Genomic DNA, 14,007 nt, shown 5'->3' on the forward strand with positions numbered 1-14,007 from the left:
TATTAGATAAATATGGAGTGCTTACTATGTACCAGGCATTGTGCTAAGAGACTTATATGCATTACTCATTGAATCCCTGTGACAGCTTTGTAGTGGGTACATTCTTATCCCCACTTCATAAATGAGGAAGCTGAGCTCACATCAGTCAGTGAGCTTCCCCAAAGCCCATAGCTCCCACCTGATAAAACTGATGCCCAGTCCTCTGTAAGAAGGCTTACAGAGTGGAATGGAAATGAAGTGGGGATTTGGCCTGCAGCTAATCCAACCTCTCTCTGATTGCAGAAGCTGACTGGGGATGTGGGCAGGCCTGACGTGATGAGCTCAGCCAGCGGAGACATTCCATTCCAAGAGAGGTCTGCGTGACGCATCCGGGAGGCCACCTCGGCACGACCACCCCACGGTTGGTGGAAGGGGTGACAGCTGCATTCTCCTGTGCCTACCACGTAACCAAAAATGAAGGAGAACTACTGTTTACAAGCCGCCCTGGTGTGCCTGGGCATGCTGTGCCACAGCCAGGCCTTTGCCTCGGAGCGGCGGGGCCACCTGCGGCCCTCCTTCCATGGGCACCATGAGAAGGGCAAGGAGGGGCAGGTGCTACAGCGCTCCAAGCGTGGCTGGGTCTGGAACCAGTTCTTCGTGATAGAGGAGTACACTGGGCCTGACCCCGTGCTTGTGGGCAGGGTAAGGATGCTTTCCCTCAATCCCCAGCTCTCCATCCTACCTCTGGAATAGTCATCTGTGTCGAGAAAGAAACAAAAGGCCCACAGGCATCTAGGAGAGAAAACGCCAATGGCCTGAACAGCCAGTAAAACTCCCCAAACATTGTACATAGTATGTCCTTCCAGATTTTTTTTAAAAAAAATAATAGACTTACCCATGTTAAGAATACTTCTTAGGTTATTCCATTTAGTTTAATGGAGTTACATCCTAAAACTCCATTTTAAATTTATCATTATTATTTAGATATGGGGTCTCTCTCTGATGCCCAGATGGACATGCAGTAGTGTGATCATAGCTCTCAAACTCCTGGGCTCAAGGGATCCTTCTGCTTTAGCCTCCTGAGTATCTGGGATTACATGCTCATGCAACCTGGTTAATTTTCATTTTATTTTATTTTTTGTAGAGACAAGATCTTGCTACATTGCCCAGGTTGGTCACAAACTCCTGACCTCGAGTGATCCTCCCTCATCAGCCTCCCAAAATGTTGGGATTACAGGTCTGAGCCACCACACCAGGCTCAAACTCCACTTTAAATGGCTGCTTAATAGCCCATTAAATGGACATAGCCATAAATTATTTAACCATTTTCCAATTGGAGGCATTTCCCGGACCACACCATAACCCCAACTTAAATGTCCCTCCTTTAGACCCTTCATCATAGCTTTCCTTTTTGTATTCAATGTATCTACTTATGAATCTGTCTGCTTCATTAGACTTCAAGCTACTTTGTGTCAGGGACAGTGTCTTCCTTGTGTACTTAGGTCCTCAAGCTAGACCCAGAGATGAATGATTATGTATCAGAAGGTTGGTGTGATTTTATCCCTGTTTCCACAGGAATGGCAAAACCCAGTGAGATGTCTTCAGATTCCAGGCTCTGTGGTCTCTGTGTGTCCGTTCCAGAAAAGTGCAAGTGCAGAAAGAGAGTCCAAAATACAAATTCAAGAGAGTTTGGAAAATTACCTACCCACTAGAATTTGTAGTAAAATATACAGTTATCTTTCAGATGATAGTGACATTAAAACTGCAAATAGATAGATGTGGCCAGCACAGGGGCTCACACCTGTAATCCCAGCACTTTGGGAGGCTGAGGCAGGAGGATCACTGGAAGTCAGGAGTTCAAAACCAGCCTGGACAGCATGGTGAAACCTCATCTCTACTAAAAATACAAATATTAGCCAGGTGTAGTGGCAGATGCCTCTAATCCTCACTACTCCAGAGGTTGAGGCAAGAGAATCACTGGAACCCAGGAGGAGGAGGTTGCAGTAAGCTGAGACGTACTACTGCACTCTAGCTTGGGAAACAGTAAGACTTCGTCCCAACAAATAAATAAACAAACAAACAAATATAATAAAAAAGATGATTATCAGTGTCATTTAATATTAACAATATTAATAGTGTTATTTATTACTAAAGTCATTTCTTATTTTTGTTAAAGTATTTTTTATTATTTCAGTTTAAATTATTATTATGAGATAAAGGCCTCCATCTCAAAAAAAAGATTAAAAGAAAAAAATGGATGCTTAGATACATAAGAACTAAAACCCTACCATGTGCAGCTGCTGTGCTAGGCAAAATGTAAACTAGATTAAGATAGCTCCTGACCTCAAAGAGGTCTAATGGAAAAGAGACAGTTACTTAAGCAATTTAAAAAAAGGAAAATGAACAGTTGAATAATGAGGAAATTCAGTGTAAATGATTGTGAATTTACATGGTAATATTTGGGAGGGATGTCAAAGGAAGGTTGCAAAGAGAACATGGTAATGACTGTAACCTAAAAGATGAACAAGAATTATCCAGTGAAAGGGCAAAAGGAAAGAGAGTAGGTATGAGGGGTTTCTGAACAGTACTGATTTCTACAAAGTTATCTTAATGATTCTTTTACCTGAGAAGAGCACTTCATATTCACATAACTGACTTACTTGAAGGAACTTCATGTTAGAATCTCAATTCCAAACATTGTGTTAGTTTGGAAAAATTCTTCTTGAAGAGACATACCAAAGGAATTTCATTCATTTTTATCCCAAATGGAAAGATGTGGAAGTCGATGTGAGAAATGGAAACAGAAATAATTGGCATATGGAATTCCCTAAGTAGAGGGGATGGGCTGTGTGCCCAGAGAGGAAAAAGATATCTCAGCCATGGCAAGGAATATGGAGCTTGAATGATGTGAAGGGCTGTGCATGAATCATTCTGAGATATGAATAGAGCCTTCTGCCTTGGGGACTTTCTCAATGGGAAGCAGTGTGTGTGTTCAGGATGGGGGTTGCAGAAGAAACAGGATCTGGAGAGTCATTTCGGCATTTCTGTGGAGCAAGCAATTGCCATGCCTCCTAGAAGAAAACATAGGGATAAAAAAGAGGGAAAAGGAAAACTCTAGTATCATTCATGCTGTGACTTTCAAAAGCTAAGCATATGAGAGTGAAGCTGATGTCGGGTTGGCTAGGGGAAAGACAAAGTGGTTGGTCCTGTGGATCTTTCTTTTGAAATATGCTGAGACAGTTCTCTAGAAATAGGAAGGATGGAGTATATGGTTTGTTTCCTAACAACCTTTGATTTGATGACATTCAAGGTTAAACGCTTAAGATGCCCTGAAAAAGTGAAATTTGGCAAACCATGGACTTTAAAATTTCTTGTAGAAATACAGCCTGTGTCACGCTGTGCTATGCAGAGAGGGAAGCCATTCGTCTTTGGAGTTAAGAACTGGCTGTGTATGCCTCAGTAACTGGATTCCTTGATAGCACTGAATGGCTTCTGAAACTGGTGTGTGTGTGTGTGTGTGTGTGTGTGTGTGTGTGTGTGTGTGTCTGTCTGTCTGTCTGTTTGTGGGTGTAGTCTAGTAATTATTCATGTCAGTTGTATAAATCATCTTTGTTAGAGACAAAAAAGGGAAGTTATATCCAACTTTCCAACCTGAAGACAAAGTAGGAAAATAATAGGAAATGTTTTAAGTTTTTAGTTATTTGGCTGATCATGGAATAGGTCTGTTTAATTTCCAAGAAGCTTGCCAAATTCATATGTAACGTATGAAGGCCTCTAGAAAGATCCAGTGTCTGGATACGCCCATTAAAGTAAGCATTTCGTTTCTATTTTCTTGTTCTCAGTTGCTCATCTTTGCCCTTAAGTTTGCCAGGTCTGCAGCAGGGTAAATAGAGGAACAAACAGAAGCCTCCCCTGGAATTGGGGTGGGGACAGGAACCTTGCCTTCATTAAGGAAACTTGAACGAAGGTTGGGGCAATTCTGTTCATCCGTCATAGGGCATCAAACAGCTTTGTAGTTTACCCTCAAATGGACTTTATTCATCAGAAATGTGTTAGCAATAATTTCATGATAATGCATAATTTGTTCTGAATAACAAATTCTGCAGGAAAGTATGTTTATTTATCCCCTGAGAAACAGAGGGGACTAAAAACAAAATGGTTTTTGTAATTCGTACCTACAGGTAATCCCTTGAGCTGAAATAATTAAGGTTTCACTGAAGCACTGCAAATCAATTAGATGTCTTTGGGAAAATTGAAACAATACAAAAAATTTTAAATTCAATGTATTCAATCTTCCTTTATAAGCCAGGTCTCTAGGCCTCAGTCTCATAATAATAATCATGAAGTAAGTTCTCCAGGCCTTAGTCTCAATAGTAATTTAAATTGAAATAATAAAATACTTTAATTTTAACAAAAATATAAAAATGGCATTAGTAATAAATACTATTAATATTGCTAATATTAAATGGCATTGATAATCATTATATTTTTTATTTTATTGTTTGAGTCAGAGTCTCACTGCCTCCCAGGCTGGAGTGCAGTGGCAAGATCTTGGCTTGCTACAACCTCCACCTCCTGGGTTCAACGGATTCTCCTGTTACAGCCTCCCGAGTAGGTGGGATTACAGGCGCACCCTACCACGCCTGGTTAGTTTTTGTATTTTTGGTAGAGATGGGGTTTCATCATGTTGGTCAGACTAGTCTCGAACCCCTGACCTCAAGTGATCTGCCTGTCTTGACCTCACAAAGGGCTGGGATTACAGGCTTGAGCCGATGTTCCTGGCCTCTTTTTTTTTTTTTTTTTTTTTGACAGAGTTTCACTCTTGTTGTCCAGGCTGGGGTGCAATGGTGCAATCTCAGCTCACTGCAACCTTGCCTCCAGGGTTCAAGTGATTCTCCTGCCTCAGCCTCCTGAGTAGCTGGGATTACAGGCACATGCCACCATACCCAGCTAATTTTCTTTTTTATTTTTAGTAGAGACAGGTTTCACAATCTTGGCCAAGTAGGCAGATCATCTGAGGTCAGGCGTTCGAGACCAGCCTGGCCAACATGGTGAAACCCTGTCTCTACTAAAAATACAAAAATGAGATGGGTGTGGTAGCATGTGCCTGTAATCCCAGCTACTTGGGAGGCTGATTTAGGAGAAATGGCTTAAACTTGGGAGGTGGAGGCTGTAGTGAGCCAAGATCATGCCATTGCACTCCAGCCTGGGTGACAGAGTGAGACTGTCCCTCAACAAAATGCCCCAGAACAGAAAAAATTTAAAAAGATAATAGACTCCATACAGTGGATGAGGAAGATCTAGAGTTATAAATGTGGAATGGTCATCTGAATTTATTGTTAGAGGAAAATGACGAGGTGAAGAATGATGTGTATACTCTGGCACTTTGTTGTAAAACAATAAACTAGAGCACATATGTATCTGTGTAGATTTTCTTGCATATGCATAGAATAAAATATCTCTTGTAGGATTCACAAGGAACCAGTAACAGTGATAGTCTCTTAGCACAAAAGAAAAGAAAGGAATGGGAAAGAACTGAGAGGAAGACTTACTTATTGCATAAATGTTTGCTTATATGTTTTTAAATAAACATATATTTACTTCAAACTATTGACAGATATGTTTAGGTATTTATATTTTGTATCTGTGCATATATATGGAGAGAGGTAAAGGGAGATCATGAATCGTAGAATTAAAAAATCTATCTATCTATCTATATATATGTATTTGCACTCTGGCTTCACTGTTCTGCAGTGTGGCCTTGGCGAAGGCTGTGATCTTCTCTGAGGTTGCCTTTCTCCTGTCGTAAAATGAGGATGAACATCTCCCTCTCATGACATGTGTATGTGCAGCAGGTTGTTGCAATCGCTTGTAAGCAAGTTACTATGCCACCACTGCATTCCTCACGGAATTGCAAATCTCAATTTCTCTTTTTTCCAGCTTCATTCGGATATTGACTCTGGTGATGGGAACATTAAATACATTCTCTCAGGTGAAGGAGCTGGAACCATTTTTGTGATTGATGACAAATCAGGGAACATTCATGCCACCAAGAAGTTGGATCGAGAAGAGAGAGCCCAGTACACATTGATGGCTCAGGCGGTGGACAGGGACACCAACCGGCCACTGGAGCCACCGTCAGAATTCATTGTCAAGGTCCAGGACATTAACGACAACCCTCCAGAGTTTCTGCACGAGACCTATCACGCCAATGTGCCTGAGAGGTCCAATGTGGGTGCGTACAGTAGGGGAGGCCTGCTCTGCTTCCAAGCCTGCTGTCTCTGTGGCGGGTGGGCTGAAGTCCCTTCTCCCAAATCAGGAAGTAGAGCTGCTTCTGTATCTTCTATGACAAAATAACAAAATGAACGAATATTCTTATGTTCCTCTGTAAAATGGAAGTAACAATTTCTGGTCTTGCAGGAATAGAGATAATATACACCCAGACACTAGGGCATACTGATAATGTCTAATAGGTAATGACAATGGTCATATCTGTTGCATGTAGGCACTGTGCTAATTAATAATGACTTACATGCACTATTTTATTTAGTTTTTGCAATGATTAATCTTTACCATGAGGTAATTCCAACTCACCCTATTTCTCAGATAAGAAACCCACACCAGAAACAAGATAACTAATTTCTGTAGGGACATTTGAGCTATTAAATGTATCTAGAATACACATTTAACCACAGCAGTATGTCACCATGTATTCAGAAGTAGGTATAGCTTTTCAACAAGATTGAAGACACATTAAATTGCTAAAGGATAATTTTTCTGAAGGATTTCTTTAAAGAATTAGCCATTTCTGGCAATAACTTTCTTTATATCATGCACATAATGAAACATTTATATAATGTTTCTTTTGAGAAACATTCCTCATATTAAGAAAGTTTTGTCATGCAGACAGAGAGTAGAACTGTTCTATCAGGGAGTAAGTCTGCTTAAAAGAGATTTATAGCTCAAATGAATTTGGGATCATTTTACAAATGAGAAAATTCAGCACCAATATAGGAATCGACTTACTTAAGAAAGGTAGATGTGACTCTAGAACCCCAAGATCCTTTCACTGTGCATACAGAGCTTTTTATGCCAGAAAATGGTGTATTCCTTCTCCACCAGGAAAAGTCAAGTACTTATCAAAAGCCAGCCTGAACCATTTTCCATCTTCATCTCATCCATTTTCCCTGCCCAGTCCTTCAGCCTCTTGATGTTTAGCATGTGTATTACAATGAGAAACAACAAATATCATATAAACCCATATAAAGGAGACATCAATGTCAGCAACTGAGTGGCAGGCAAAGGGATGGGGTGGAAAGGCAAGTCATCAAAAGATATAATCCAGGGAAATTTTTATTATTCTCACCTTTGCAGGCTCACTGATGTTTAGGGCTAAACATTCAGGCTTTTTTTTTATGGAGACTTCCTCTGTTGCCAGCCTAGAGTGCAGTGGCAGGATCTCGGCTCACTACGATCTCTGCCTCCTGAGTTCAAGCAATTCTTCTGCCTCAGCCTCCCAAGTAGGTGGGACTACAGGTGCACGGCCCCACGCCCAGCTAATTTTTGTATTTTTAGTAGAGACGGGGTTTCACCATGTTGGCCAGGATGATCTCGATTTCTTGACCTTGTGATCTGCCCATCTTGGCCTCTGGAAGTGCTGGGATTACAGGCATGAGTCAGCACACCTGACCCATATATATACATATTTTTTTTTAGTTTCAACTTTTATTTTAGATTCAGGGGGTACATGTGCAGATTTATTTATTTATTTAAATATTTTATTTTATTTTGAGACAGAGTCACCCAGCCTCTGTCACCCAGGATGGAGTACAGTGACACCATCTCGGCTCACTGCAACCCCTATCTCTCAGGTTCAAGCAATTCTCTTGCCTCAGCCTCCCAAGTAGTTGGGATTACAAGCACATGCCACCATGCGTGGCAAATTTTTTATGTTTTTCGTACACAGAGGGTTTCACCAGGTTGGCCAGGCTGGTCTTGAACTCTTGACCTCAAGTGATCTGCCCACCTCAGCCTCCCAAACTTCTGGGATCACAGATGAGAGCCACCATGCCTGGCCCAAGCACAGGTTTATTACATGAATATACTGTGTAACACTGAGGTTTGCGATATGAATGATCCCATCACTCAGGCAGTGAGCAGAGTACCCAGTAGATTTCAGCACTTGCCCTCTCGCCCCACTCTAGTAATCTCATGTTTATTATTCCCACTGGGTAAATGTTCGGTCCATTTATATCCAATGCTTAGCCTCCAGTTATGAAAGAAAGCATGTGGAATTTGGTTTTCTGTTCCTATGTTAATTTGCTTGGGATAATGACCTCCAGTTGCATCTGCGTTGCTGCAAAGGCGTGATATTATTCATGCCACCATGCACAGTATCCTATGGTATATATGTACCACATATTGTTTATCCAATCCACTGTTGATGGGTACCTCGGTTGACTCCATGTCTTAGCTATTGTGAATAGTGCTGCAATAAACATACAAGTGCAGGTGCTTTTCTTGCAGAACAATTTATTTTCCTTTGGGTCTAAAGAATAATGGGATTGCTGGGTTGAATTGTAAATCTGTTTTCGTTCGTTTGTTTCTTTGTTTGTTTTCCTGAGACAGAGCCTCACTCTTTCTCCTAGGCTTGAGTGCAGTGGCGTGATCTTGGCTCACGACAATCTCTGCCTCCTGGGTTCAAGTGATTCTCCTGTCTCAGCCTCTCATTTAGCTGGGATTATAGGCACCTACCACCAGGCCTGGCTAATTTTTTTGTAATTTTAGTATACACAGGGTTTTGCTATATTGGCCAGGCTGATCTGTAACTCCTGATTTCAGGTGATCCACCAACCCTGGCTTCCAAAGTGCTAGGATTCTAGGAGTGAGCCTCCGCACCCAGCCTTGAATTGTAACTGTTTTATTTGAGACTTCTCAAAATTGTTTCTCACTGTGAACTAATGTACATTACAGCCAACAGTCTGTATGTGTTCCCTTTTCTCCACAGCCCCACCAGCATGTTATTTTTTGACTTTTTAATCACAGCTATTCTAATTAGTGTGAGATGGTATCTCATTATGGGTTTCACTTACATTTCTCTGATGTTTATTGAAGAACAATTTTTTTTATATGTTTGTTAGCCATTTGCATATCTTCTTTTGGTAAGTGTCCATTCATGTCTTTTGCCCACTTTTTAATGACATTATTTGTTTTTTCGCTTGTTGAATTGTTTAACTACTTTATAGATTCTGGTTACTAGACCTTTGTTGGATGTGTAGTTTGTGAATATTTTCTCCCAATCTGTAGGTTGTCTCTTTATCCTTTTGATAGTTTTCTTTGTTGTGTAGAAGTTCTTCAGTGTAATTAGGTCCTACTTGTCAACTTCCACTTTTTTTTTTTTTTTTTTTTTTTTTGCAATTTCTTTTGAGAACCTAGTCATAAATTGTCTCCCAAGGCCAATGTCCAGAAGGGTGTTTCCTAGGTTTTTCCTAAGATTTTTATAGTTTGAGGCCTTACGTTTAAATCTTTAATTCACCTTGAATTAATTTTTCTATATGGGGAAAGATAAGGATCAAGTTTCATTCTTCTGCGTAAGGCAAGCCAGCTACCCTAGCATTATTTACTGATTAAGGAATACATTCCTTATTGCTTAATTTTGTTAATTTATTAATGATCAGATGGCTGTACATATGTGGCTTTATTTCTGGGCTCTCTATTCTGCTCCATTAGTCTATGTGTCTGTTTTTGTACCAGCACCATGCTGTTTTGGTTACTGCAGCCTTGTAATATAGTTTGAAGTTGGGTAAGGTGATGCCTCCAATTTTGTTATTTTTGCTTAGGATTCTTTTGACTATTCAGGCACTTTTTTATTCCATAGATGTTTTAGAACAATTTTTTTTTTCTAATTCTGTGAAAAATGACGTTGGCAGTTTAAAAGAAAAAGCATTGAATCTGTAGATTGCTTTGAGCAGTGTAGCCATTTTAATGATATAGAATGGGAAAACATGCTATGTTCATAGGTTGAAAGAATCAATATCATTGAAAGGATTGATATTCTATTTGTTTGTGTCATCTATGATTTCTTTCAGCAGTGTTTTGAAATTCTCCTTGTAGAGATCATTCACCTCCTTGGTTAGACGTATTCCTAGATATTTTATTGCTTTGTGGCTATTGTGAATGGCACTGGATTCTTGATTTGGCCCTCGGCTTGAGTGTTATTGGTACATAGGAATGTTGTTGATTTTTGTACCTTGATTTTGTATTCTGAAGCTTTACTGAAGTTGTTGATCAGTTCTAGGAGCCTTTCAGTGGAGCCTTTAGAGTTTTCTAGGTATAGAATCATATCATTATTTCCTATTTGGATGCCTTTTATTTCTGTCTCTTGCCTGATTGCTCTGGTGAGGATTTCCAGTACTATGTTAAACAGGACTGGTGAGAGTAGGCATCCTTGTCTTATTCTTGCTTGAAAAAGAAATGCTTCCAGCTTTTGCCCATTCAGTGTGATGTGGGATGTGGTGTCATGGATGGCTCTTATTATTTTGAGCACTCGTATACTGTATTATGGTATACGACAGTATAGTCTTTCTTGTCAGACAGTACTATGAAGTATGGCTGTACTCCTAACCAGACATGCGAACCCAGGCAACCCATTATACCTTTCTAAGTTTTTATTTTGCCATCTATAAAATGAGAATAATATAAACTATGTTGAGGGTTAAATAAGATAGATGTGAAATACAAAAGCATTGTAAAGGATGTAGCGAGTTCTAGAAGGAAATTAAGCATTAAAAATTAATGATTTCCCTAGCCACACCATGAAGACATTTTCTTTTATAAATCTGCCCTGCCTAGAGTAGGGACTGACAAATGGGAAGAAATCCAAAGAGGATTTTTATTCTATGAAATAATGAATTATAGAAGAGTAACTAGAAAAAAGTGAGATGTACACCACACAAAAATCACTGACAACCTTATAAATTAAAGGTAGTGAGAAGCTGTGCAAACTGGCTCCCTTGCCTTTCACATAGAACCTTGCCCCTCTCCTCTGCTAAAAATGTTACAGAAAGAACTTGAGTTTTGCTGCGTGCTAGATCGGGGTCAGACTGGCAATTACCAACTTTGTGAAATAGATTATAAAGCTTCATATCTCTCATACTCAATTTCTTACAAATACAGTGGATGTAAAAAATGCCCAACAGAGTAATGCTGGTAAAATACATGGAATGTGCCCCAAGACCATGCTGGCACAGAGAAATTCGATAATTACTGCTTTTCTTCTTCCAGCTCCTTTCTCCCCACCCTGACGTCCAATACGTCATGCCCTAGATACTTGCTATTTGTGACCAGCCAGAAACAAAGCTTGTTTTTAGAAAAATCAGAACCCCATCTTTCTTCAATTTCCTGGTTTCCCTTCAATCTGACCCATGAAAGCTCCCCTTACCTCTTGCCAGATGTCTACTGGTGATTTCTATGGCTACCAGACCAGCTACAGGTGGGAAGATGCAATTTTCATGCCAGTAGGCAACAACATTCTGCTCAATATTTATGGCCATAAATTAATTAAATCGTAGTATTATCAGCAATTTTATTACATGGAAAGCAACAATAAAATGATGTATTTATTGTTCTGCTACAGGTGGAAGATTGTACTCTGTCCTTTCATGAAAAGCAATTTATTGTTAATTATCATTTATTATACTCTTTGGGAGGATTTTAATGTAATTATTTGATATAGTGAACATTTGAAGTGCATGAGTTTTAAGATATTTTTGCAATAATGTCTATAATATTATTTTAATTACCAACCAATGCAGGATATACTATTATATACAAAAAGCTCATTTTTAAACTGTGGGCATTTTTATAGAAAAGGAAGGAAGGGAGGAAGGTTGGTTGTTTTGTACCTCAACTCCAGGAAAATGAGAGCATATTGAATAATTGTAGTGCCCTCTTCAGGGTTAATTTTAAAATGAAACTTTGTAAACAAGAACATAATTTGAAAAGCTGAAGGGATGTTTCTAATTAATTTATTTCACTTTTCAGGAACATCAGTAATCCAAGTGACAGCTTCAGATGCAGATGACCCCACCTACGGAAATAGCGCCAAGTTAGTGTATAGTATCCTCGAAGGACAACCCTACTTTTCTGTGGAAGCACAGACAGGTACTGTGGAATGTCACTGTGATTTGTGACACATGGTGAATAGGAGGTCCCAGTCATGATAAAGTAAAGCTATTTATTTCTCTGTTTTCTCAAATATAAAAAAAGAATAAAGAGGGGCTGCTTTACAGGGATAATGTGAGGATTAGACTCTTGGCCTGTGCCTGGCATGTAGTTAGCACACTATGAAACATTTATTATTGTTTTTCCCATATTTCACGATGACCAAAAACAAATGTCATCTTAAAATTAAACTTTAATGTCAGAAGGAGGAGAACAATAAGGACTAAGGCTTCCACAATGCTCTCTATATTTCTCACATAAATGTTGTCATATCTACAGAGAGAAAAAGCTTTCAAATGTCTCCTAAAGATTTAAGTCATCATGCCAGTCATGGGTCAATATCCAGCAATCATGTAGAATTCAGTTATTACCATTGTTTTCACTGACAGGTGATAATGGACAGCACATGCTTGTGTAGGCATCATACATATTTTAACCCATTGGTTCATTCTTTTAAAAATTAACATTTACATTTTAATGTATTGCAGGAAATATGAACCTCTTACTTTAAACTTAATATGCACCATCAAAACATTTCTATAAATTGTATGCAGCAATAGACTTACAAAAGATTGTGCTGGAAGTCAAAAAATATGAGTTTAGTCATGGGTATCCATGTAATCACCACACAAATATTTCAGTCTTTAGGGTATTTATGTCTGAGAAGAATAAGGTTATTATTTGCATGTACAACAAAACATAAATACAAGTGTTGTATAGTAATTTTTATGATTTGCTTGAAAAGACATAACGATGCTTCCGTATGGCTGCCTTTGGTCATAATTATCATTTTGAAATGATTCTTGCTGAGGGCATGGGCTATTTTATTCAGCATTGCTTCCTCAGTGCTCAGAACTTTCTTGTTGTCATAATGTTGTTATAAACGAATATCTGTGATGTTTTCTGCTCTCCTGTCCAGGTATCATCAGAACAGCCCTGCCCAACATGGACAGGGAGGCCAAGGAGGAGTACCACGTGGTGATACAGGCCAAGGACATGGGTGGACACATGGGAGGACTCTCAGGGACAACCAAAGTGACGATCACACTGACCGATGTCAATGACAACCCACCAAAGTTTCCGCAGAGTAAGTAGGTGGGCTTGGCTTTCACTTTTCCATGGTGTCACAGCCAGCTCTCCGCCTCCTCTAACCCATTCCTGCTTTACTCAGATATCAAAAGGAAAATCTAGAAAACTAGAGGCAATGCATGTCATTCTTACAGAAACAAAACAGAAAAACAAGACGACAAAAACAACAAAAATGCCTGTGGAGTAGAGGTAGCAGGAGAAAGGAAAGACAAAAGTTCTACAACCCTGGAAATAAAGTATTATTTTTGCTAAGTATTTTGCTAGGTACTAGTGATGCAGTCTAGTAATTAATTAACCTTTTTACTGTCTCAGTGTCCTCATTTCTAACCTGGATAATAACAATAACAGTACCTGCATCAGTTATCAATTGCTGTGTAACAAATTCCGGGAAAACTTAGTGTTTTAAAACAATAATAATAATAATTTGTTTTTATCATGAGTCTGCAATTTGGGCAAGGCTTGGAGGAGACAGCATGCCTCTGTTCCCCACAGCATCGCCTGGGACAGCTCCGCTGGGGTTGGAGGATCCACTTCCAAAAGAGCTTACTTGCATGGCTGGCAAGCTTGTGTTGATTGCTGCTTCCTTTCTGTGTGGGCTGGTTTCTGAAAGTGTGATCCCCAAGGACACCAGGCAGAAACTGTGTTGTTTTCTGTTAACTAGCTTCAGAAGTCGCATCACATTGTTTCCACTGGAGTCATAAGGCTGCTCAGATCTAA

The 14,007-nt window shown here is 39.5% G+C and overlaps 1 protein-coding gene across 1 annotated transcript in view; it reads left to right on the forward strand.

Annotated features, from left to right (window-relative positions):
* Positions 1-362: 362 nt before the first annotated feature.
* CDH11 (cadherin 11) overlaps positions 363-14,007 on the forward strand; it is a 54,783-nt gene continuing 41,138 nt past the window's right edge. The window contains exons 1-4 of the mRNA XM_010346730.3: positions 363-681; positions 5,920-6,214; positions 12,022-12,141; positions 13,121-13,288. Of these exons, the coding sequence (XP_010345032.1) occupies positions 454-681; positions 5,920-6,214; positions 12,022-12,141; positions 13,121-13,288 (811 nt within the window). The 5' untranslated portion in view covers positions 363-453. The remainder of the gene's footprint in view (positions 682-5,919; positions 6,215-12,021; positions 12,142-13,120; positions 13,289-14,007) is intronic.

Source organism: Saimiri boliviensis, chromosome 1 (assembly GCF_048565385.1).
Source record: "Saimiri boliviensis isolate mSaiBol1 chromosome 1, mSaiBol1.pri, whole genome shotgun sequence".
Taxonomy (NCBI): Eukaryota; Metazoa; Chordata; class Mammalia; order Primates; family Cebidae; genus Saimiri; species Saimiri boliviensis.